Source organism: Leuresthes tenuis, unplaced genomic scaffold (genome assembly GCF_036924035.1).
Source record: "Leuresthes tenuis unplaced genomic scaffold, fLeuTen1.0.hap1 SCAF_11, whole genome shotgun sequence".
NCBI classification, from domain to species: Eukaryota; Metazoa; Chordata; class Actinopteri; order Atheriniformes; family Atherinopsidae; genus Leuresthes; species Leuresthes tenuis.
Window position 1 is genome coordinate 19,939,164 of NW_027325365.1, and position 25,378 is coordinate 19,964,541.

Here is a 25,378-nt window from a genome sequence, read left to right on the forward strand (position 1 = left end):
CTATATAGCTCTCCAAATTCAAGAGCATATGATACAGGTCAAAAGATGTTCAGGCTGGATGTTACACACTGTGCACAGATCACACACCTGATGATTATGCACACGCTTTGCGGTTTTGTGCGCCTGTACAGAAGTTCTGGCTTGAGCTTTGTGAGGACCTATCAACATGGCTCCAGTGTAGTCTTCCTGCATGCCCCACGCTGTGCATACTGGGTGACTTTGATGACATCAACGTGGAGATCAACTCAGCACGCATGGTCCTCACAGTGTTTTGTATCGCAAAGAAGACAATTCTCATGAACTGGAAAGCGAAGAACGATCTGTGCGTTAAACCAGTTTAGAAATGTTCAATCATATTAGCATGTAAACAACGTCTGCCTCTCTCCTCCCAGGCTTCTATGTCTCAATACCCCCACCCCTCAGTTTTTATTACACCCGAGACATTACTACTTATCACACACACTACACCCTGGGGGGTGGGTGTGCTGAGTGGTATCTGGTGGGCGGGGCTCTTTGGGTAGGTAGGACAGCTCGGGGGACCATGAGCGTGTGCTGTGGGCTTTCTGTTTAGTTTCTTTTTCTTTGCTCTCCCTCTTTCCCCGTCAGGTTCGGCACGATTACACGTATTGTCACAAAAATAAAACATAAGCAGTACTGAAAAAAAAATAAAAATCACAAAGTGATTATTTAGAGGATTTTCCCTCCCTATTTTCTTCGCTGACATGGTAGTTTTGCCTTCAATGGATAAAAAAAAAAAAAAAAAGTGTAATTTCACCAATGAATGAAATACCAAGACCTCTGGTCTGTTTAAGGCATGTTCAGTCAACACTGAAAAATATGTAAAGAACAACGTTAAATTAAAAAAAGCAACAAAAAAAAAAGCACACAAATACTTTTCAATCTTTTTATTGAATATTAAGGTAAATATTTCACATTAATACAGGCTACGTAAAGTAGAGCCACTATACGACATGAAATTTACTCTCATTTTAACCCTTTTTAGTATGTAAACAATTATACATGTATTTACCACTCTAAAAGGTTCTGATTTCTCTTTCTCTTTAGGTAATCATCATCATCTAGTTCTGGGCCAAGTTTAAATAGCTACTTCATGTTGAGCCCCCCTGCAGCCCAAGAACGGTGTATGTGGGTTTAAGTCAAAATCGCTAAACTACGCAGAGAATGGATCCTGTTGAACAGGTGACCGCGCATGTTTGTATGCATCATCAGGACACATCAGGATAACGGCTTTAGCTCAATTTCCTCTTTAGTTGTTTGAGATAGGCACATCAAAGAATGGCGTCAAGAGAACTTCCAATTCTTTAACTTTTGCTCTGCACTTTCAGGTCTCTACTAAAGTTAACATGGTGTACTTTTTTTTTTTTTTCTGTCTCATTCGGTCATACTCCTCTGTTGGTATTACATGTTTGCGCTGTGGGTCATGCTGTGTGTGTTTAATTGCTGTGGACGCCATCTAGTTGACGTGGTTCAGGTGCACGTTGCCCACATGAGGTGCCCAGGTACCAGGCCACACCTGAAAGACAGGATGAAGATGGAATGAGTATGAATATCTCCACTGAAATAACCCATCTCATAAATGACACATGTCTGCGCACACCTTCTAAGTTTGATGAAATGTTAACTGACCTGCTGTTGTGGGTCAGAGTTATCTGCATTGTTTGGGACCACTTTAATGATGGGGTTCCATGCAGGGTCACCTGCGTGCAAACCATTGTACACTGGACCACCCGGGCCCTCTGCCATGGGAGGATGAGGGGTCATCATGGTTCCTCCATACACTGACATGGGCATCCCCTAACAGAGAGCAACATATTATTGGTGAAACACACAGATAAAAGAAAAACGGGGGGGATTTTCAATAAAACTGGGGCTTTGTGTTACCTTTTGGAAGTCCATGTAACTGTTGGGCAAATGCTGAGGCTGGTGGTAGCTGTTAGCAGGGTTTGCAATGCCCGTGTCGTCCTGCTCCATGGGCTGGTGCTGAGAAAAGGCTGACTGCTCTGCTTGCAGCTGCGGGTGCGGGTGCATCATGTGGCCGCCCATCAGGGGCTGGGACCAACCAGACATGGCCTCTGTACCAAAAAAACAGTGTTAGGACCTTTTCCTTCTATATCGCAACAATGCAACTGAAATCCTGTATGTGATGGTTGGGTTGAATTTACAGATTTCTAAAAATCTCTTACCTGAGGCACTACCAACTCCGAAAGACCAAATGCCACCCTGTCCGACAGACGCCGTGTAGCTGGTCGTGAGTAGAGGTGGGTTTACCGAACCCGTCTGCCTGATCCTGGCCAAACGCTCTGTGCCGATGGGTGGGGGAACCTTCCGGTCCTGCTGCGAAGTGTTGCCTGGCTTCGGCTGCGGAGGAGGGGCTACGGCTGAGGTGGATAGGGCAGAGGACGACACCGTGGGGGGAGGTGGGACAGGGGATTCACCTGGTTTCAAAGAACATAGCACAGGAGGAAAACGCTCAGGTTAATACATTTCAGAGTGTTATTTCAAAGAATAATTTGTTGAGCTCCTCAAGAGAAAAAAAAAAAAACAAGAATCCAAGAAAAATGCAATTCAAATACACCGTACGAAATCGATCATTCAAAATGGTCTTACCTGAAGTGGAAGCACTCCATGGGTGAGGGGAAAAGTGCTGTCGACTGAATGATGGTGCCCCAACCCCAGCGTGACCGTGCAGATACACAGGACTGCCAGAGATACTGGTAGCATAGCTCGTCAAAGCTGTGGGAACAGACCATAAAACATCCAGTTAATTTGGTTCCTCTGGCTTTATTAATCTTAAAAATTGAAGCCTAACCCCAACAGGGACAAACTCTGTCATTTATACACGAACAAAAAATAATGTCTATTAAGTCAAAGAAAGCAGTCATACTTATGGGGCTGTTGACCATCCTCTGGGAGGCAGAACGGTAGCCAGGGGCTTTGGAGCTGTCTGGTGGAGGTGGGGCCATCATATTCTCCATTTGGCCCATGCTCATGTAGGCTGGAGGGGCCGAGTACGACTGCTCAGGGGGTGATCGAGCAGGCAAATGGCATGCACCCCACACCTGACTGTTTCCCACCTGGAGGTCAAGCACAGTGGTTAACCAAACTATAAATACCGAGCGGTCTTATCATATGCAACATCTCAAAGATTAAATGTAATGCAATGCTCCAGATGTCATGGTTAAACTCACCTGGCTGTTGTTGTCAAAGATGCTGCTGAAATTGAAGAGGCCTGCGGGACCGAAGTTAGGGGGGATCTGCTGAGGCTTGCCTGCACTGGCAACATGTTGCATCTGAGAACCGTTCATTATCCCCAGATTTGCAGAGACCTGAATGGAGCCTGGAGCCTGAGCTTGGGCTTGTAGGGGCAAACTTGTTGGCTGGGATGTCGGGTTTTGGGTCTGTTTCGGGGGTTCTTGCTGACCACTGAAGGGTACAAACACAGACTGCTGTTGTTGCTGCTGCTGCTGCTGCTGCTCTGGGAGGGAATAGTAAGGCCCTGGTTGCTGCATACGGTGGGAGACTCTAGGTGCAGGGGCTGAGAAGTGGGGAACAGTGTTGTTGGGGTGTGCAACATTGTGTGAGAGAACAGGAGGAGGTACTGAGGGAAGATGTGAGCTGGACTGTGGGTTGGGGAGAGGAGGAGGAGCCTCTGTGGATTGTACAGAGGAGGGAGGGGGTGGTAACTGCTGTCGAGGCTCTGCCTTGGAAGCTAAAGCCATTGCAGGAGAAGTAAAACCCACAGAGTTGAGGCTCTCACTGACAGACACAGGCTGGTTCTCTACAGGTAGAGATGGCTTGTCTTTTCCAGGAGGGGCGACGGTACTGGGCTCCGTTTTAGTTGACTGGATGGGAGGCTGAGAAATAGATCCGACTGGCAGCTGAGAGGCATTAGCTGTAGATGCAGCGGAACTATGATGTGCGGGAGAACCTGTACCCCGTACTGCATTACCGCCACTAGAAGCAGCTGCAGCAGACACAGGTGTGACGCCTGTAGGCTTGGAGTCTGGGGCGAAGAGCTGTTTTCTGACAGAGGAAGGAGTGGGGATGCTAGGCTGGGGATTATAAGGAGTGGGATTAGGAGTATGAGGCGAAGCTGCAGCTGCAGATGTGTTGGGCGCACTGGTGGTTGTCGTCTTGGTGGCTGTGACTGGCGTTCCTGAGCTAGCTGTGCTGATGTGCTCACTATTGGTTGAGTTAGGTCTTGCCTGAGCCCCAGTGTTGTTGGTTCCTCCGTTGTGTTTGGGAGAGCTGTTAGCGCTGCCGGGACTCACGGGACGCACGGGAAAGGGTCCCCAGGTGCTGGCGGCGGGTGAGAAAGTGCCACCAAACTGTGCCATGGGTAGACGTGGGTGTCTGATCTGGTGCATGGTTTGAGCAGCGAGTAGAGCCAGCTGAGGGTGAGCATACGCTAGGGGCAGAGACACTGGGAAAGGCTGTCTGACATTTGACGACAGCCCCTTCCCGATCTTTCCCCCAGGCTGAGAGGAGGATGAAGACGTAGATGAGGAGGGTTGGAACGAAACACCAGCAGATGTGACCAATGAGCTTAGAGCCTTTGGGCCGGTGGTTGAACCACTGGTGGCCCCTGTGGTACTGGGGAAGGAAGCTGATGTCGTTTTAGAGCCAGGGGCTCTGATGTGATTCCGGGGAATCAGGTCCTCAAGCTCTTTGGCTGGGTCTTGGATTAGGGCATTGATCAGCTGCACTGCATACCTTGTAGATTCAGTGCCTCCTCTGAAACAAAATTGTACATTTCATTCAGAACATCAAAATCTGAAATAGCACAATATTTACACTGATTACACAAACAATAAGCCCAAACCTCTGACTCTACAGCCTTAAAATGTCATGTTTAAACTGCCCGGCAGCATGGTGCTAGTTTGTAAATTTTAGTTTGTAAGCTCATCAGAAGCAAAAGTTTCAAATGCGTTTAATGTTGCATTTGGATAGGAATTTAAAAAGCTTGCTATAGTCTATTAAAGCTGCAATAGCATTTACAGTCCACCAGAAGGCATTGTTTTTACCTTATGGTGATCATTCTCTCTCCGTTCTTGTCCTTCTGTTTGTCCACATCAATGTGAGCTCCCGTCACGTCTTGGATGGCTGTGATGTTGCAGCCACCCCGGCCCATGATCCGAGACACAACAGAGGCCGGCACCGACAGTTTCTTTGATCTGTAAAAGAAGCGGTAATGTGTGAACATTTAGATTTATACTGTGGTAATTGAGATTAATAGTCTGCATATACTTAATACATGGAAATACACTAATTCTTTAGCTCTGTATGTGTGAAATGTAGATGTGTAAACGATTTACAAAACAGAGCAATATCCAGCTTTGAGAGTGACAAAACGTAATCTTGGTAATGTATAAATATTAGCTAAACCCGTGAACTGACCTTCTGACCACCTCTTTCCAACCTTCTTCTCTTTTCTGGCCTCTCTTCGGACTTGTGAGGCTGAGCTTACTGTTGGGCGAGGTGACAGGAAGAGCCATGGTCTTGAATGGTGAGGGCAAAGAGTTGGAGGTGGAGTCGCTTGCATCTGGAGCTCTGTGACAAAACAGACAGCACTCGCCTTCAGTTTGCGTACAGACACGATGTGATACAGTTAGGATAAGATCTGTTGTTCGCCACTGACACCGGCTGAATGAAAAGTCGACAGCGGGAACAAACGAAAAAAAGAAAAACTGAAATAGACAAAAACATTGTGTTCAGCTTAATCAGAGGCTCACTTTTGCGTTGGCTTTGAGATGGACACTGTGACCTTATTGTCCACTTTGCCCTCAGTCTGCAGCTGAGGACAGTGTCTCTTCTCCGGGCCGGGCAGGAGGCTCTGGGACTGGGCTGCTCCTGAGGAGGGGGCCGAGGAGGAGGAGGAAGAGGAGGAAGAAGAGGAAGAGGAGGAGGCGGATGAGGTGAGGTCAGGGAGGTAGTTGAGCTCCTGACTCTTTCCCCCGCTGCTGCTGCTCTCACTGGCACAGTCGGTGCTATCCAGGGGGTCAGAATCGCTGTTGCCGCCCGTCACTCCCCCACCTCCTCCCCGTGGCTCACCGTGGATCTTATTCTTGTCAGCCTTATGCTGTGCTAGTGCAACCTAAAAACAAAATTCATGCCATAAGAATCTTTTCTTTTTCTAAATGCACAACAATGCAATCTCCTATGTTTCTAATAAACAAAGAAAACCAAAGAGCACAGGAGGAGCAGTGCTCACCTGTGGATCCTGTAATATGATCGGTTCGCTGGGCGCTGAATCCTTGGTCTTGTTCTTTTTGTTCTTACGATTGGTGCTTGGGGTAGTGGCCACACTCCCTCGCTTCTTACCAAAAGCTGTAGTGAAAGTGGTGGAGGTGGCAGAGATACCGATGGTGGTGGTGGTGGTTGCACTGGGAGGTTCGATGGGAACCTCGGTTTCTGGAATAAAATTCAGATTAAACCAGAGTATCAGTCAACTGTTCAATACAAACCTTATTCTACGTCCAGTTTCTGGTAGTGGAGCAAGAATTAGTGCACGGTTACCTTCGGCTGAATCCTCTTTCTGCTCCTGCATCTCAGACAACTCCTCCTTGGTTTTCTGCCCCTCCTCCTCCTCTAGTTTCCTCTTCTGCTCCTCCTTCTTCTTCTTGCGCTTCTCCTTCCTCTTCTCCCGCTTGGCAGCCAGTGCCTGCTTCTTGCTCTCCTCCCGAGACTGTTAGACACAACAGATTCCCATTCAAATATGATTCCTGAAATCTGATTATTTCATTCAGGATAACTTAATATCCCCGAGCACGGCAAAAACATTACCTTCTCCAAGTCAAGCTCCTTGAGGAGAATGCTAGCGTTTTTGTTGGCTTCAGCTGCCTGCTGGTCTTTTGCTTTGACAATTGTCTCCATACACTGGTGACACTTCTTTAAGAGCTCCTGCAGGGAACAACTAGAGTTATAGATGCTCTGCTCATATCCTGATTACATCTGTGACAAATGAAGAGGAAATCAATATCTACCTTGTCGGCGATGGTGGCGATATATCTCATGCACTCAATATCTGATGGGAACTGATTGACCTCCTTCACGAGATACTGCACGACCTTCACATGACCCTAAAATGTTAAGTGCATTTGTTAGTAACCAGAAGTTTGCCAAAGAGCTGCATCACAGGTTATCTATCATACGCTATCGCGGGTTAAATCTCGGGTTCGCACCTTGCGAAACGCAGCCATGAGTGGGGTAATTTTGCGGTTGTCTGCAGCGTCCACATCAGCGCTGGCGTGCACCAGGAGCTGAACCACGTCAAAATGACCACCATTTGCTGCCAGCCAGAGGGGAGTGTTCCCTTTCTTGTTACGTACATCAATATGAGCCCCCCTAAAAGGAAAGAAAGAAGCGTTACCATAAGAGAAAAAACTGGTGGTTGGAAACCAGCTGAAATTCTGGCTAACAGCTGGTTAGAAATCCCCAGATGTGTGCCTTTATACATCTGCTAAATGATCTATGCATTCAGTGGTTCTAAGGAAACCAGAACAAACGGCTCATAAGAATATTAGAATTCAATTCCACACATGAGAGCCCTGGAGCGCTTACCTGTTAATAAGCAGCTCACAAAACTTGTAGTGGCCCTTGTCGGCAGCGATGGTGAGCGCAGTGTCTCGGGATGAAGGAACGGGGGGAGCGTTGACATCAGCACCTTTGTCCAGCAGGACTCGACCCACTTCTGCGTATCCTCCTGACGCTGCCTCCATCAGAGGGGTAAGACCGGTCTGCTTAAACAATCAATCGGTGGTTAAAAACAACAAAGGACCAGAATAGGGATTGTATTAAAAATTTAAGAAATGCACCTTCATTTTAAATCAAGTCAATGGAAGGCCATCTGCTTTAATGTTTATTAGAAAAAACAAAAAAAATGCACAACTACTCACCTTAGCACGGTGCTCTACGTTGGCCTTGCGATCTAGCAGCAGACTGACAACCTCAGCTCTGCCCTGAAAGCAGGCTAGGGTCAGAGCTGTGTTTCTGTTGGTCTCAATCTGGGCGTTGATATCTGAGCCCATATCCAACAACAGCTTCACTGCTGGCACGTGGCCATTCATAGCTGCCAGCATCAGAGGAGAGATTCCCAGCTTACTGCCAGTCCTGTGGAAACACGTTAGTACATCCTTTAGAGACCAAAACCCAAAACACAACAGCGTCTGTCTGCTTCAGGCTAAATGAATATGGTGAATATTTCCATTAAATCAAATAAGTATTTAAACCATTTTATTATTCCATTACAATCTCGCCATCCAACACGCATTTTTGCTTTACAAGAGCAGCAACTTAGAGCACCTTGATTCTGAAGTTATAGCCTTAAAGGTAAATTCATGGTTTTAACGTCCTTTTGGCTGTGAGGTCATTGTGTAACGAAGAGACTCTGTGGGAGAGTCTGTTTTCCACATTTCTACAATTTTCCTAATCTTTATAATTGACTGATTAGATGCCTATGCATGGGAAGCTCTGGTGCAGCTACCAAAAGGTAGCATTTATTGGACTGTGTGCATGTCCAAACCGGTTTGCACATGTAGACAGGAAAACTACGCACTACTCATCAGAAATAAGTCATTGGTAATCAATATGTAGTGAAACAGTGAATGCAGGTTGGACAAGGGAACTCTTTATAGACGCATTGTTTTTGTACAGGACACATGAAAATGTAAAGTAATTACACAAGTCCCATCATTTTACTTCAAAGAATGCCATGATCTGTGAGGTGTCGAATCCTCCAAATGACACCCACCTTTACAAACTACAACCATGTTGTTGCTCACCTTGAGTTGATTTCAGCTCCAGCATTGAGGAGGATCTTGATGATGTTGACGTAACCCCCAGAAGCAGCCAAGCTAAGAGGCGTGTAGTCCGAAACATTGCGGTGTTCCTTATTGGCTCCCCGCAGCAGCAGCAACTCCACAACCTGTTGGGGGAAAAAGAACGATAACATTTTTAAAAATATTGAAATGCAATGTCCTTAATGCGAGGTTCCATTGAAAGATGATGCGCTTACCTCCTGGCGCCCCCCAGAGCAGGCCAGGGAGAGAGGAGTGTCTTTGGTTCTCTCTGATTGAGCCTCAATATCACCCCCTTTGTCCAGGAGCACCTCAACCACACCGACATGACCAGCAGTGGCAGCCAGGATCAAAGGAGTAAAACCTGTGGAGACCAGAAAGAATATATGTGTTACTTTATATGGATTAAAATCACACTCATAACTCACATGTTTAGAAAACCATTACCAGTCCTTTTCCTATGCTCATTTTATCATCCTTCTCCCCTACCTTTTTTATCCCTGTGCTCAATGTTGGCTCCGCGTGCAATAAGGACAGACACCAGCTCCTCGTGGCCTCCTGCGCATGCCAGCGTCAGCGCTGTGTCATGATTACTCTCCGTCTGTAGGGAAAAAAACATTCCAGAAGAAGGTATAAGACCGTGTGCATATATGTATGGCCATGAATACAACGTGTCAAACTAGCTTTCCATCTTACATGTGCATCTATGTCAACAGAGGGGTAGAGGGGCAGGACCGAAGGGGGCGATGCGATGTTTGCGTTCGTCTGTGTGGGCGGCTGGGACAAGGGTGTGGGTGACGTTGTAGTGTTCAGCATGGGCACGCGGCTGCTCACAGCTGCAACAGAGAGGGGAGGGGGGGTAGTAGCCAAACACACAGGTTAGGGTTGTGGAAGTCTTACATCCAGTTAGAATAATAAGCAGTCTCTGCAACCAGATATGGCCTTACCTGCCATGATGTCGTCCAGTGTCTCTGTGAGCGTCTGTGCAGGTGTAGCTACCATAAGCCCATCTGGAGCCTGTTGAGGTATCATTCCTGGACCCAACCCTGCTAGCTGTTGAACCTGACCCTGCTGCTGCTGGCCCAGCATCTGCTGCCCCACCAGTACCCTCTGCAGCTCCGGGCTGGTACTTCCCGGATAGTCTGCAGGGTTGTAGTCTGGTAAGGGCTGGATGGGGACAAAAGCGGCCTGAAGCGGCAGGGGAGGTGGTTGAGGTTGAGTCTGTGGCGAAGGAGGAAGCGGAGGCTGCTGTGGGCCATCCCTGTAGAGGATTGTGCCCACTTGAGGAAGTTTGGGATAATCATCCTCTTCGCCGTCTGCCTCTTCCTCTGAACCCTCCTCTTCGTCATCTTCTTCCTCTTCCTGGAAACACACAGAAAGCATAAGTCTTCAATGTCAATACAAATGCTGACAGCTGACATCATTAGGAAAAACTAATAAACGACACTAAAATGACCATGAAATTGACCTCATCCCCTTCCTCTCCTGGCTGCTCTTCTTGCTCCCCATCTTTGTTGGCCTCTTCATCTGTGTCAGAGCCAGTGAGTACCTGACCGCCCGGTGTGGTGGGAAGAGGCCCTAGAGGAGTCATCGTACTCCCCGGCCCCGGCCCCGGCCCTTGACTCTGTCCTGCCTCCTGCTCTTCCTTTAAGCCCTTTGCCTCCATGTACTCTTTGGTGAATTGTTGCTGTGTTTTCAACTGCAGCTGGCGCTCAACCTTCTGCAGCTCCTTCAAAATTTTCTTCTTCTTCTGCACCTTAAGACAGAACCGTCATATCCTTGTTTGACTAAACCTCCAATACAGTGTTAGATTTGCAAAAGAGCATTTAAGGTAATCATGTCCATCCGATTTAATTCTCTAATCAGACTGGAAGTAAATGATGAATTTTACCTGCTCCTCTCGGCTCTTCTTCAGCTCCTCAATTTTGTCTTTGGTGAGCGGCTCCCCCTGAATCAGCTCTAGCGACTGTAGCTGAGCTTTCTCAATAGCGTTAATTCTCTGGCCCAGCTCATTCAACTTTCCCTCAGTTTCCTCCACGATGCATTCTAGAGGCTGGCACAGGTGGAAGGGTGGCAGAGGCTCTGTTTCAGGCCCCCTGCTAACTGAACTGGGGACTCCGGGTTGGAGGGCTGCTTGTCTCTGTTTGGACAGGCCTGAATTTAAACAAAAAGAGATCAAAGTTAGCATGGAAATATGATAAAAGCTAAACGGCTTAGAGAAAACTTCACTTTGTGAGCATACCCATTGGGAGATGGCGCTTTTTACCTTTGCTGGAGACGGGTGGGGGTGTTGCGATGTTTGATGGGGCTCTGTCTGGCTCTTGAGGGGGCACTACCATGGCCAGAGCTTGGAATGGGACACGAGGAACCTGTTATGACAGGAAATGTTAGGCTCAGGCAATTGACAACAATAGCTATAGCTTAATAAAAGAAGACCATTTGTCCATAACATCCACTGAAGAATATACCTGAGAGGCATCTTGCGATGGGGGTGTGAGCTGAGAGAGGTCAGGGGCGGGGACAGACAGAATGTTGTTGGGGTAATCCAACAGGTAGGACACCACATTAGTGTGGCCACCCTTAGCAGCTTCTATCAACATAGTTGAACCATCCTACAAAAGGTGTGGAAAAAAGAAAAGGTTTTCATTACCGGTTCATTTCAAACACAGAAGGATGTGCAGGCTTTTGATCACAAAGGGTGTTAATCACAAACGAGTGCATTACTTTGAGTCTGTGCGTTGGATCGGCTCCATGTGCCAACAGCAACTCCACCACGGCTAGATGCCCCCCAGCACAGGCCAGGGACACCACTGTGTGATCATTATTAGCAGTAGCTCTGTTCACATTAGCACCTAAACAAGAGACAAATACACGAGTATGAGAATAATTAGAAACTCATCCTGGGCACAATCATATCCACGATAAACTCACAAAAACACACTTTATCGAAATGTCTTTATCAGAACTTTAATATTATCGACTATAAAAGCAAAGTTATTTTCAGGTGAAGCAGCTGAAAATATTAAATTTTATTTAAGACTTCTGATCCCTTAATGTAATGACATTGTCATTTCTTATTGCAATACTCTTCTCATAAACTTACCATACACAAAAAAATTAAGTAAATGTAAGAGAAAAAATGGAAACTGGACATAAAAACCATGACCATAAAACTGGGGAAAAAAAGGAAATACAAGCATCTCTAACAGAGCTCATATAGCTAATTTTTCATGATACAGCTGGCCTCGTAAGGGGGGTGAAGATGAAGCACTGAACTAGAGTCGCAAAGCGAGTTAGGTTCAAATGATTATTGATCTCCAAGTAAGTGCATTCATTAGTTAACCTAAACAGCTAGTCAATAACACACCTTTGCTGATAAGAAACTGCACTGTACAGAGATGTCCTGCCCTTGCTGCTTTCATCAGGGGCGTCCGCCCCCCCTCAGACTCGTGCTCCTAGAGAACAAACAAAGATGCATTTGTGGAGTTACAAAAGAGATATGATTTGTATTAGAAATCATAATGCAGATATGGTTCTACAAGCCTTTTCTTTTTTGCTTTCTGTCACTGTGTTCACTGTAACATCTGCACACAAAAGTCCAATCATGAGTGACTAATGGAATTAAAACACGAGGCATACCAAGTTGGCTCCAGCCTGTAGCAGCACGTCTGCTACATCAGTGTGTCCATTCTCGCACGCATACGTCAATGCTGTGTCACCCGTTGCTGTGGTGGCATGAACATTTGCCCCTGAATGGCAAAAGGGATTAGAATTGTAAGCACATAGGTACGAGTAAGGCTTTGTTAATGCAGCTAAGCCTATAATTTGCATCCTTGTTCTTTCAGATCTGCACCATCTTGCCTTCTCTTTCTTACTCACCTGCAGCCAGGAGGTATTTGACCAACTCCAGATGACCTTCCTGTGCAGCCTCCATTAGAGGAGTGGAGCAGCCTAACTCAATGTCGGCCCCTGCCTTAATGAGGAAGTCCGCCACTTCCAAGAAGCCTCCGCAACATGCTAGAGTCAAGGCGGTCTCTTGGGTCTCCTCTGTCTGGGCATTGATGTTGGCACCTGAACAAAAAAAAAAAAAAGAAAAAAGGAAAAGTTAGAAAAACCGATGACTGTTTGCTTTCACAAAAGGGAACAACTTACACATATAATTTAACTATCAAGTTTGCATTCCTTTCAGACTCTTCAGCTTCCTCCTTTTCAAAAGTAGAGAAACTTTATGGGAAAACCGATCCCAGCCAAACAAGTATAAACAATTCAGTGGACTGGCATTCGACATCAAGTTTCTGTTCCCCCGATTTAAGAGCAAAGCTCCTCACCTTGAGCCAGCAGCAGTGCTACCATCTCCTCATGGCCTTCTCTTGCTGCCTCCATCAGGGGAGTGTAGCCCTCGTCATTAACCTGGACACAATCGGAGGCATTAACAGATAAGAAAATTCAAGGGTGACTGTGACTCATGGAAAGATTGCTATGTGGTGCGGAAATTCGTTTGACTTGCGCCCTTTGTACTCTCAATGAAGTCAGAACATTTTTCACTTTTGGTATTCAAGATTAAAATCAAATCAAATGTTGCCAGAACATTTTCAGTTATCTAGTTCACACGACTCCAATCACTGGAGTTGTTGCTAAAAGTATGGTTCATAGTTCAGTGCACTAGATCTCAGCTGCAGTAAGGCAGCATGTCGTCACAGAAAAGAAATCAGTCAACAGCAGCTAATTCATATTTATAGTAACAGCTTCAAAGGGATGACTAAGAACTGTGCCTTCTTAGGTTTACTTTTGTTACTTCCTGTGTACTTCCTTTCCTAAACTAGTGTTGTTATTTATGGGTCTATCCTTATACACACCTCCTCTAAATTGGCACCTCTCTCTATGAGCAAGGCTGCCAGCTCCACATGTCCTCCACAAGCTGCGAGCGTGAGGGGCGACTCAAAGGAGTCAGCTGGCATGTTGACCTGCGCACCGCTGTCCAACAGCAGCCGCGCCACCTCCACATGGCCGTCCTGGGACAGCGAGACACACAGAGAATGCAGAGATAAGCACCTGAATAAATACGCTGACTCCCTAAGCAGTTCAGCTGAAATATCGTCGGTTTCGGTCTGAAAACAGCATTGTACGTAAAATGTTACCATAATATGAGGATGACACACACACTTGCTTAAATCTTAGACAACTGATAAAAAGACTTTTTCTTTCATCTCTACTGTCAAACAAAAACACAACATAAATGTGAGGAAATCTTCATGACATGTGAATAAAATATGTCAATTTGTTGAAATTTCAACCAAAACTAATGAAAAATTAAATCATGAAGAACAGCAAACCTGAGGTCTTAGACGAACTATTAGCTTAAAAGAGAAAGAAAAAGAAAATAGAGGTTTGGGTCAGATGCTCACCATGCAAGCCTCCATCAGTGCTGTGTGCATCTCATCCGTTTTATGCTCCTGGTCTGCCCCGGCCTCCAACAGAAAACGCACCATATCCAAGTGTCCTAAACAGAAGGGAGGAATAAAAATGCCGTTTGAAGTGAAAAAAGGTAAGAAAAGCCTCATTAAAGAGGATTTTACAAAAACCAATGACACACAAACACAATATTAGAGCTCTGACCTTTGTAGCAGGCAAGTGTGAGAGCACTCTCCTTGAACTCATTGGAGTGTGTGTTGATCCCGGCACCATACTCCAAAAGTACCCTGGCCACCTCAACGTGGCCAGCACTGGCCGCCTCCATCAGGGGGGTGTGTCCGTTCTCGTTGTGGTCCTCTATGTTTGCGCCCTCTTTCAGCAGAACCTTCACCACATCTACGAAGCCACCTGCACATGCGTACGTCAGAGCTGTGTTGCCTGGAAGAAGACAGCGGTGAGGTTAATTTGACAGCAAAACGGATGTTAAAATGAACAATTACAATGAAAGAAATGGTCGCAGTTTTACCTGTGGAAGATTGTGCATTAACGTCCGCCCCGTGGACTAGAAGCAGTTTGACAATGTCCACATAACCTCCACTGGCAGCAGCCATAAGTGGCGTTATGTCCCCCTTGATGCCCCGGTCCTCTACATTGGCATGCATAGCCAACAAAACCTGAAGGACAGCAAGTAAAATAAGGTTAAGCAACTCAAGATTGAGGAAAAAATAAATAAATCTGCTTTTTGTTTTAAAAACTCAAAAAAAAGTAAATAACTAATATAGGAAAACATATTCAACTCATATCCTCCATACCTGTGCGAGTTCGTAGTAGCCAGCCGAGCAGGCGAGGCACAGAAGGCTCTCCCCTTCTTCTGTGTGCTCATTTACGCTTCGTCCCTCATCCAGCAATTTGCGCACAGCGTTGACGTCCCCATCTGAACACGCTTCTGCTAAACTACGGCTGAAAATAACCAAACTGCTACAATTACTGCCACTGTGACAGGCGAACACACATGCGCCTCACATTAACTCAGACACTGAAGAGAAACGCATACACAAAGCAAAGAGTACATGCAGCTGAGACCTGAGGGGCAGAGGGATTATCAAATAAGTATGGGATACATACTTGTCGGCTTGGCCAGCGTTGAGTGTGTTTTCGGCTCTCATACGGGTCAGGGCAGCTGCCGCCTCATCCAGGGCACAACTCACTGATGACGTCAGCCGGCGCAGCACCTCGGGGTCTGCAAAAGCTTTACCATCGGCAGTGGACAGTTTACCGATGCCTGCCGAACACCAAGAAGGCAGAGGTGCATAGGGCAGTGCAAACCACAGGGGAGCATAACCACACCAGACCAGATGAGGAAGCAAGTCCAGTCCAGCAAGTCCAATCCAGGGTTAGTAGCAGCATACACAAAGAAGAGGGGGGGGGGACACACACACACACAAGCGTTTGTTAATATCGTTTAATACATCCTGTCACTACTTTCAATGTATATCTATAATTCGGAATAGTAAGGTTCAAACAGTATCTGCTGAGGAACAACTGGATTGTGAATGTAATCTCAGTTGTGTGTCAACAACAAGGAATGCAGTGAAGGAGGTAGTTAGTGATGCAGACTAGTTAACATAAGATTCAGTTGTTAGTGAACTAGCGGGAAAGTGAAATTAGAGAGAGAAAAACAACTACCGAGACATCAACTTGACACGAGACATGGAAATGTGTGCTTGTGTTTGTTGTGCTCGTTGAGAAAAAGCCAAAAATGGGGCCATGGGTGACAAGAGTGTGTGCTAAAGGACACGTGAAAAGAAAATGCGTCTTTTGTTTTTTAGCGAATAACCTGTTTTGAAAGCTCTCAAGAGTGAGAACAAGGACCGTTACCCAACCAACAACCCACTCAGGCTTTTATGTGTAAAATGTGTAAAAATAAAGGACGAGGGGCCAAAAGAAGGAAGAACTAAAAAAAATTAAAAAAAATAAATAAATAAAAAAAAAAAATAAAAAATCCTTTGAATGGTTCAGGCTCAGCTTCAACAAAACTATTAGCAGGGCAGAAGGGAGCCTTCAGTCCTCCAGGTCCTATGTTTTCACCACTTGGACTGCAACTTGAGCTAAACTTAGCATGTCTCTGAGACCAAGATTTCACAACTCTCCCAAAGGCAGAGGGGAGGAGGTCAAGGAAGTTGATAATTAATGTATTACTGCATCAGCTCAGCAAAAGCAAACACTTTTCTAGACCAAAACAGACTGAATATAGATAGGGGGTGGACATCATACGATTACCTCAGCTGAAAACAAACAAAAAAAAAATAAATCAACTGAGGGCAATTCAGTTATTTGACCCTATTTCTGTATGAAACAATCAACTGACGACGGCTCTGAATTACGCTTTTAGTAACTGACTTCTATCAATTTAGGCCGTGCCACTTCTTAGTAATCCAAAATGGACAGAGCTCTCATGGAGGTCAAGGCAAGCTCACATGTACTGCACATATTTTCGCTTTCCCTCAACTGGTTAGTGGCTACCCACCGCGCTGCATACACCCAGAGCACCACAAACACTAACCGGTGGAAACATTTCTATCCAACTTGTTGATTACAGTGTCAGCCGGTATATAAAATAAGACCTCACTAAATGTCAACGTTCTTGCAGAAAACTTCCCATTAAGCAGGAACAAACAATTTACTCTGGAGGAAAACGGTTTGAATGCAATTAGAAGCTTTTTAAAAATGGCTAAGAGGTCTTTTTAGCTCCACGGCTTCGCCTGATTTACAGCAGAGTAAACGGAGCATGGAAACTGTTTTAACATTTTTATACTGGGGAATACATCTCGCATTAACAACCATGTCAACGGACAATGAGAGACTTTTCACCGTTAACCATCTTTTCATTGCGTGTTTACCCATAAGCAGCCGTTGCTGCTCGGCTCCACCCCAAACCGCCATGTTGACACAAACAACAAGTTCTCCAATCTAGTTGTACCAAGACAAAATGTGTCAGGGCAGGTGGAGCCTGGAGAAAAATGGAGCGACACTACCGCTGCGAACCTTTGCTAACGAGTGACCAACGTTTAATGCTGACGCAACAGTTTGGTTACATTAAGCACGCACTTATAAACGACCTACAGGAGTTGGTCTAAAGGCCGTTTACCAGCTGCGACACGTTTGAGACGACAAATTCAATAAACTGGTCAGGGAGAGCCACACTTCTTAAGCACCAGGCAGCTTTGCCCGATTGTCTGATGTCATATTCTATTTCATCGTCTCATATTTTCTCATGTGCTTCGCATCTGTTGCTGCGTTTCTTTTTGCCAAAAAAGCCGTGTCACGTGTTGCTTATAGCATTGCTATGGGAAGTGCTTTAAATTCTTTAAGTCCGACAGTTATTTCAAGTGTTTCCGCTTTGTCTGGTCAATGAGTATTAAGATCGGTCCCAGAAAAAGAAAAACATTTGGAATTTGGAAAAAAATCATGGTTTGATTTAACTTGATTTAAAAGATAAAGAAATATTTTTTTTTGAAAAAGCAGGAGCTAAATATTGGACCAAACACTGTGACAACACTGACAATAACAGTAACAATTTAGAGCGATCTATCGCAGGGAAGTAAAGGTAATTTCGGCTCCGTTAGTGAGAAGTGAAGACGGCCATCTGTTCAGGGAAGGTTTGGCTGCTGCAGACTGTGCACTGAACTGCACATGTAGCATGTTTGGCTGTTATATCGTTGAACTTATTACATACAGAGGTGGTGCGACTTCTTGCAGCAGTAAGGATGACCTTACGCTTCAAAATGGTCACAGCGCAAATATCTGCATCAGTGTTCAAAATCCTGTAGATTTAACCTTTATGTTTAGCGTTAAAAGGTCAACCCCTGAAAATGCACATTTATTTAAATCATGTAAAAGAAAATAATTATTTATTTATTGTCGACTGTCATTTTGGTTTTGCCCTTGAGAACTTACAGCGTTCAAACACATGCTGGGAAGGTGACTTCCCAGGCTTAAACCCATTTCAGTATCATAATCTTATTCTACATAAACTTCTGCTGGACTAATAGCGGTTTCAAAGTAACTAAAACTCCCCTGCAAGTGACATCAGTGGCATGTCTGGACGTGTAACATTAGAGCTCTGGAAATCAATCTGCCTATAGAACATGAACGTGTCGAACACTTGCCACAGTGTGATGTGTAAAAGTGGTGAAAAATCGTTCCGACGGTGCTACTGTTCTTAGCCGTGGCATGCAGTAAATACAACGCTCACAGTAAAATGAAAGCCCACATGGTCTCCTGACCGAGTCAGGGTTGGAAGATGTTTCCAACGCTGCTGCTGCTGCTGCAGCCGCCTGATAATTCAACAAGTGAGCTTCGCCTTGCATCTCTGGATCAAAGGTAAGATGTTTATCAGCGCACACGAGGCTGCTCCATGCAATACGTATGTGTTCAGGAAGTGCTTGACATAACAGTTCACTAAAGGCTAATGTGCGGCCCTGCTGCTTTGCTGGCTTGATAAGGCATATGTTATGTGGAATTCACATGAAAGTCAATATCAAAGTCTATTTATGTTTGACATTTATAGTAGCTGAGCCTACATCTTCCTGAGGCGCGTGTACTGTTTGAAATACTTTTACCACGATCTTAAAATGCAGTCCGTTACACTGTATCGATAGGGGCAATAGCTTTATCATAAATACAATGTTGCAGCCTGCAAGTAGAAAAAAAAAAGAAACAGTAGCCTCTTTACCGCTTTACTGACGTAGAAACATGGGAAACACCATCAGTTTTTTTTCGCCGCTTGACTGAACATCTCAAGTGTGCAATATGTGAATATGTTCAAAGTTCAAATTAACTTTTATTATTGACATTTTGAAGGTTAACTGCACTTGTAATCTGCCTATGTAGTCTGGGGAAAATTGCGCAGATCCCAGCCGAGACCAACAGCTGTCACTTTAAGATGATGTTTATTTGTAATACTCCAAGTCTCACAAGAACTCAGTGAAGAAGTCAGTGACCATCAATTCAAGCAGTCCAGGCACGGCAATACAGGACAATGACAAGTACATACCTTCTCTAGTTCATACTACAGTTGTCTTTTACCTTTTTTTTCTACGATCACCTTTTTCAACATTTGTTTTTGCCTCTGACTAAATCTATAACCAGTACAGAGAACTGATGATAATCGTCAGAGTCACCCAGGTACAGCTAGTAGTAAAAGAAGCCTTCATTAATAATAAACTTGTGACTTGTATTACAGCTGGAATACGTCATAAATAAGCCTACAGGACACTCTTAATCATAAAAGAAATAAGAAATAACAGCTCGATAAATTTATTAAGAGCTCTAAACCAACAGTTTTCTTTAATCTCTTGTTTTTCCAGGAGTAAAGGTCACCATTGAGATTATTATTTTTTTTTACCTGATCCCAAACGAATGTTTTCATTTGTCAATCCATATAACAGGTACAGCCAGCTCTATGTGGAAGTAATATGATCATTTGTAAGTTTATTGATTTGGAAATATTTTGTGTTTCATCTCCGTTTTTAACATTCAAAAATAAACCATTCTTGTTTAAATGAAAGCTGAGACGCAGCTATGACGCCGTGTCACGTACATGTGTGTACGGTACCGTGTTACTGCCGCACCTGCTGAGGTTGGCGTTCCAACTAGCTAGCCAAAGCACAGACCACTGTGTGAGATTTTATGCACCTCATGATGGGCTAAATAAGTCGAACGGCATGCAACTCCTGTTATCTTTGTCTTTACCTGCAATTCAGTTGTTTTCATCAAAATGTCAGGCAGAAACCACCTAAAGCGCTGTGTCCAAACTTTTTTTTTTTGAGCATTAGTGGAGGTTTATTTATTAATTTATTTTTTATCATTTTCATTTAATTCTTTATACCTCTTAGACATGCAAATCAAAACAATGCTGGGAAAACAGGCTTATGACACGATTTTCTCGGCAATTGTCTTGAAAAGCAGGTAAAGCGTGAATGAAACGGTAAACCCAACAATCGCTGACGCTCTTGGCAAGTGGCCATTAGACAGCGTGATTGTCAGGAGACCAGACAGCCGGTTTTGTTGTAGCCTTAGCCCTGACCACTGTTCTCTACCACATGCACATAGAGCTTTTGATGCCTCTGCTGTCCGTCAGAAATGGGCAACGCAGAAAACTGAAGGCCTAGCCCACGACTGCAGCCTGATCGTGTAGCTTATCCTGCCGATCATCGTGCCAGCTCGTTATGATGAAAGCAGCTAAGTCTTGCAGGATATATAAACAGCGGAATCCACTTTAGCTACAATAACCACAACGAAATGCTCCTTTAGAGATGTTCTGTATTCCTATAAGCTATACTTTGCGGATCATCTGTTAACATTTGTGCCTAGATTTTGAAAAAAAAAAAAAAAACCTTGTTAAAAATGTTAAAAACGCTCAAGTTTAACAGTCAGATTAAAGTAGCAGGATGGTGTCTATTCTTTTTTTTTTTTTTTTCTTTGATCTCAGTAGAATGGAAATTAACAACAACCATATGTACAGGTTTGATTTTCATAACTCAGCCCTGATTCCAAGTTATTTGCACCCACTTCAAATGAACAGTGTGTGAACAACTGCTCGTTTCAACGGACTCTGAAAAGTTTAAATTACCCAAATTAAGTAGTGAATCTTTCACAGTTAACACCTGTCCCGAGTCTACAGCCCACAGACATCACCAGATTCTTGGTATGTTCCCTGGTGAGGGTCTTCACAGCTGTGGCCACTTTGTTCAAGTTGAGAAGGAAGAGGCTGCCCAATTCCTTTTGTCACAACCATTACACTCAAATATTATTATTGTATTATACAAAAAAGAATTTACAACTAAATATTTTCTAAAGAGGAGATATATATATATATATATATAAACCAACAAATAATTTATATTGTTATTGTACTAACTGTAACAGATCTTAAGAAAACTGATTATGTAAGTTATCCCCTCTTCGAGTAGGACTAGCCTGGGAGAAAGGGGACTAAAATGAGATTAGCCATTAGCTGTTCAACACAAACCCTGTGCATGCTGTGGAGGCTCAAGCGTGTTCCTGTGTTAATCTGCACGGTAATGTTCACAAGCCCAAATGAGGCCAGGACACCCAGCGCTACTGGATTAATCGATACAGGCCTTCTTAAACAGAGATTACAAGTTCTAATTAAACAAATTTATCCAAAATCACTTTTAGGCTGTCTGCAGATGTGATACTAACAGAAACAGAAGATCATCTTCATTTTGAAATGATCATTTCAGCTTGATACAAGTAGTTTTTTTTTTTTTGTTTTTTTTTGGGGGGGAGGGGGGGGTGTAAGGCAGAAAGATGTGGTGTTCATAGTTAGTGCATGTTAAAAGCACAAGTTAGGAGAGGTTATATAAAAATGGGTGTGGCAAATAAGACGCTGATTCACTGCAAATTAGCGAGAATGACGTCTTAAACTGAATTAAGTTGAGACAAAGCAGTCATACCCGCAGCTTCCAGTAGAGCTTCAAGCCGGGCCTGTGTCTCTGGATCAACAGTCCTCAAATCTACTCCATCTGTGGCGCTGGACAAGAGCAACTCTGACGCTGTCTTCATAATGGGGTTATCCAGGTCCTCCTGGTCCAAAATGAATGATTCCACCTGAGAGTGAGGGAAAGGGAGAGAGAAAGGTCAGAGATGATTTCTTTTTTCTTTTCATTCCTTTCACTACTTTGATGTTCAACTTAGCTTGCACTGTATTTTACATGCAAGCTAATGTCTAAAAAGCAGCAGACCAAGTTCAGCAGCCAATATCTGGCTTACTGACAGAAAACAGAACAACTGGTGAGGGGGAGATGGTGAAAATATGACCCGTCATACGATAATTCATTCTGCAGATTAGTTTACATTGGGATGTATAAATGTCACCCTACATGAACACCAATTATAAAAGGAGCAGACATGTGGCTCTTGTTTATTTACAGTTTCTCTCAGGGATAAGAGTCAAAGCACAGGAAGCACTATGGTGAGGAATTATAACCCCTACACACAGAGAGATTCAGCTGAGAGTCAGCTACCCAAGCGCAGCACTACAGTCTCATACCTGAGCTTTGGCACACTTTGTTGTCATGTACTGCAGAAAAGATTATTCAGCTAAATAAAGACCCAAATGAAAGTAGAAGCTACTCCCTTGATCAAGTGCGCCTCCTAATTGTCAAACTAAACGACTCCAGGTTTTCTATCTGCTCGGGTAAACATTTTGCAAATTGTGATCAATATTCAACACACTGAAAAAAAAAAAAAAAAGAAGTCATGACCTTAACATGTTATCTAGAAGAAAAAAAAAAACAATGTCACGATGATTTGTATTCACAGGTATCTTCGGAGTAACCTCTTGTTTATGGTGTTGAAATTACAGGACATATTTTTGGACATGTGGATTAAATCTCATAGCGAGCCTCATAACGTTGTGAATCAATACCCCCACAAAACCCAACAATAAACGGTTGCCAGTAAATCAACCTAGAAAATTAATAATCCGTACAGAGTCCAAATCAAGCTATCAGATTATTTAAGTTTATTTTCCTATTATGAAGTCTTATTAGATCCCTGTGGGTAGAACTCTGCAGTGAGAAATGTTTTGCTGGTTTTCATCTTCGGGGACATGCTGCTGCTGGTACCTGAGCGTATTGACCCCACGCACTGAGGATTAATATAACAATATTCTTCCTTCTTCTGAAATGTTCTATGCGATCAATTATCATATACTGTACAAACATGACAAATGTTGAGCAAACAGAGTGCCTTGGAGGTGTGACTAAAATAATAAGACTGCATCACAAACCACTGTGATTCAACAGTTTGTAAAACAGCTTATTCCATAATGTTAAAGAGTAACAGTAATATCTGTGTGTGTGTGTGTGTGTGTGTCATTACATAAACTGTAGCAGGCTTTCAGGGTCTGGCCCAGAGGACGAATCTTGGGAGAGTCAACATTCAGCAATTAGGAGGAACTCAGCTATACCATATGAACACTGGACAAAACAGCTCATGGGAACTGTAGTTCTACGAAGGCCTTTGTAATCAACAATGGGTAAGAGTCTTCACTATTAATGAACTACAGTTCCCAGAGTGTTGGTCTCCACAGAGCTGGAAAGGCCTAGAATGGCATCTGCTTAATCCTGGGGCTCAGATTTTAGCTACAGCCCAGAGCAGCAAGTTCACCATTGAAGTGAAACACCATAACAAATGTCCCATATCCGCCCGATACTATACTTTGGGGGGTACGAGGAAACATGACACATAAGCCATACATTTCCAATCAGATTCAACGGATTGCCTGTGGTGTGGCAAACTAATTTGAGATGTTTTTTTTCCCCTCCTTCCACTATGACAAGACTGACGCTTTGACAAAAACAGTCAGATTATATTGACAGTGGTGTCAGCTGACATCCTTACTAGACTGCCATGGCTGTAGTGTTTCGGTCGGATAATCCTTGAGTCAGATGTTAGTAAAGTATAGTAGAGACAGCTCAACAGGTTTACTCGGATGGTCAGGTGCTGACTCTTTCAGCAGTCCATAACAATCTGATGGTAGTGTTACAACTTTAACATTACCCTTCAGGATACTATGCAAATGTCAAATTGGAGACCTTTGATAGGTTTGTTCCTACCAATCATTTGTCATCTAGCAGGCAAACAACTTTAGCTCCTGGGTCCACTGATGTCATATATGATCAAGTCAATTACATGACAAGAGTGTGCCCAGAACGTCTAAAGATCTTGAACCACGCTGCTCACAATAATAAAAAAAGGCATGCACTTGTTGAGTTTTTTTACAAAACCGCCCGAAAGGTGGAGTTGCGCATCAAATTTGGGCTGAAGAGACATCTTATTTAAACTGTGCGTCTGAGTAGATTACAAACACGTCCACAGTATGTTTAGCCGAGGTGAGGAGATGCCATCACACCTGTCCCCGTGTGTGACATGGAAAGTTGGACACCTCACAACACGAATTCAAGCTGCTCTCCAATACGACGAGACAAATCAAGTTGACAGTGTTGGTGGCCAGAGAAGCGACCGAGGCTGAACGTGAATAACCCAGCCTGCACGTTTAACAGAACCAAATGTGGACGATTCGAGTAGTTCCGCTTGAAACAAACACGATCTAAACGTATTGAAAAGTTAGCTCTGGGACGATCGGAGTTAATTTACATGATTTGGAAAAGTGACGTAATTGCACCACAACTATGAAATGGCAGGTATTTAGCTGGCCGTATTCGTCCGTGGGTCCGTGGACATCTTCTATTTTGTGTGGTTGGAAAGCTGTTGGAAGGCTGCAAACTTGTGATGGGTGTTGCGAGACGACAGCACCAAACGAGGCCGTCGTCGCTTCCACCCGAACTAGGCCGTGGCCACAGCCTGCGCTGCATAAATAAAACATTTCAGCCGGTTGGCGTGAATAACTGCCCTTGTCTCACCAAACACTGTCGACATCGAACTGTCCAGAAGCATCTGAACTGACAAGTTGTATTATTCCATGACATTGCTGGTTAATTTTACGTAATTTTAGCGGCCTGGGAGGGGGTGGTTGGCAAATGCAAGCTAATGCGTTAGCTAGCAGCCAGCCAGCTCGCGCTAGGAGAGGAATGTTCTCTGGTTAGGCTTAGCTAACTAGCTTAGCGTTGCTACCTCTGAAACCTCGTCTTCGTCGCTGCCGGATCCTGGACCCGAGGAGAGAACGGCCGCGGCCGCTAGTTTGAAATCCAGTCTTTCTGCAGCAGGTCCGCCAGGTTCACCGTACAAACGCACTTTCTTTCCACCTACACCAATCCCAATGCCCCCTAGTCCGACTCCTCCTGGTGTCGCTCCTACCCCCATCCCTGCCACTGGGGAGCGAGGAGTCACCGAGTCAATCTCGTCCTCGAAGCCGTCCGTCAGCATTGCCGTCCCGGCTACTGCATCCTGCATACTTATGTTCACGATACGTGTGTTAACAAGCTAGTCGTTGACTTAAACGTCCGTCCAGGCGCTTTCTTAGAAGATATTTGCGTGATTTTACTTCAGGGAATCCAGAAACTCTCCCGAAGCGAGGGTTGAGGAGGATCTCTTTCCCCCAGCCATTAACTTTCTAACAACCTAACCCGATACGCACTGTTTCTCAGAAAGACCGCCTC

General features: G+C 44.5%; 1 protein-coding gene across 4 annotated transcripts; it reads right to left on the reverse strand.

Moving 5' to 3' along the window:
- Window positions 1-890: 890 nt before the first annotated feature.
- ankhd1 (ankyrin repeat and KH domain containing 1) lies at window positions 891-25,352 on the reverse strand. 4 transcript variants are annotated; one of them, XM_072395993.1, is made up of 39 exons: window positions 24,894-25,352; window positions 21,710-21,863; window positions 15,354-15,510; window positions 15,041-15,188; window positions 14,755-14,902; window positions 14,433-14,666; window positions 14,222-14,316; window positions 13,673-13,828; window positions 13,145-13,226; window positions 12,696-12,887; window positions 12,456-12,565; window positions 12,184-12,271; window positions 11,541-11,668; window positions 11,285-11,428; window positions 11,083-11,185; window positions 10,708-10,970; window positions 10,285-10,572; window positions 9,764-10,178; window positions 9,513-9,652; window positions 9,306-9,417; window positions 9,035-9,180; window positions 8,802-8,944; window positions 7,917-8,130; window positions 7,582-7,757; window positions 7,203-7,365; window positions 7,005-7,100; window positions 6,805-6,921; window positions 6,538-6,706; window positions 6,233-6,432; window positions 5,754-6,115; window positions 5,419-5,571; window positions 5,046-5,195; window positions 3,210-4,755; window positions 2,906-3,095; window positions 2,629-2,754; window positions 2,205-2,456; window positions 1,903-2,093; window positions 1,648-1,815; window positions 891-1,534 (listed from the first exon to the last, which is right to left on the reverse strand). In XM_072395993.1, the coding sequence occupies exons 1-39, from the start codon at window positions 25,170-25,172 to the stop codon at window positions 1,475-1,477; spliced, it is 8,058 nt and encodes a 2,685-aa protein (XP_072252094.1). In that variant the 5' UTR covers window positions 25,173-25,352; the 3' UTR covers window positions 891-1,474. The 4 variants fall into 4 exon arrangements, with proteins under 4 accessions (XP_072252094.1, XP_072252093.1, XP_072252092.1 ...); XM_072395992.1 differs by having other exon boundaries at window positions 13,673-13,834; XM_072395991.1 differs by having other exon boundaries at window positions 15,041-15,203.
- Between the last annotated feature and the right edge of the window lie 26 nt (window positions 25,353-25,378).

What these genes read in the sequence shown, in the direction of transcription:
- ankhd1 (XM_072395990.1), bottom strand. Translation starts at nt 25,172, where the DNA reads ATGCAGGATGCAGTAGCCGGGACGGCAATGCTGACGGACGGCTTCGAG. An exon ending in GTTACATGGACTTCCAAAAG is followed by an intron (nt 1,816 to 1,902) that starts GTAACACAAAGC and finishes GCTCTCTGTTAG; the next exon opens with GGGATGCCCATGTCAGTGTA. An exon ending in ACTCTGACCCACAACAGCAG is followed by an intron (nt 1,535 to 1,647) that starts GTCAGTTAACAT and finishes CCTGTCTTTCAG; the next exon opens with GTGTGGCCTGGTACCTGGGC.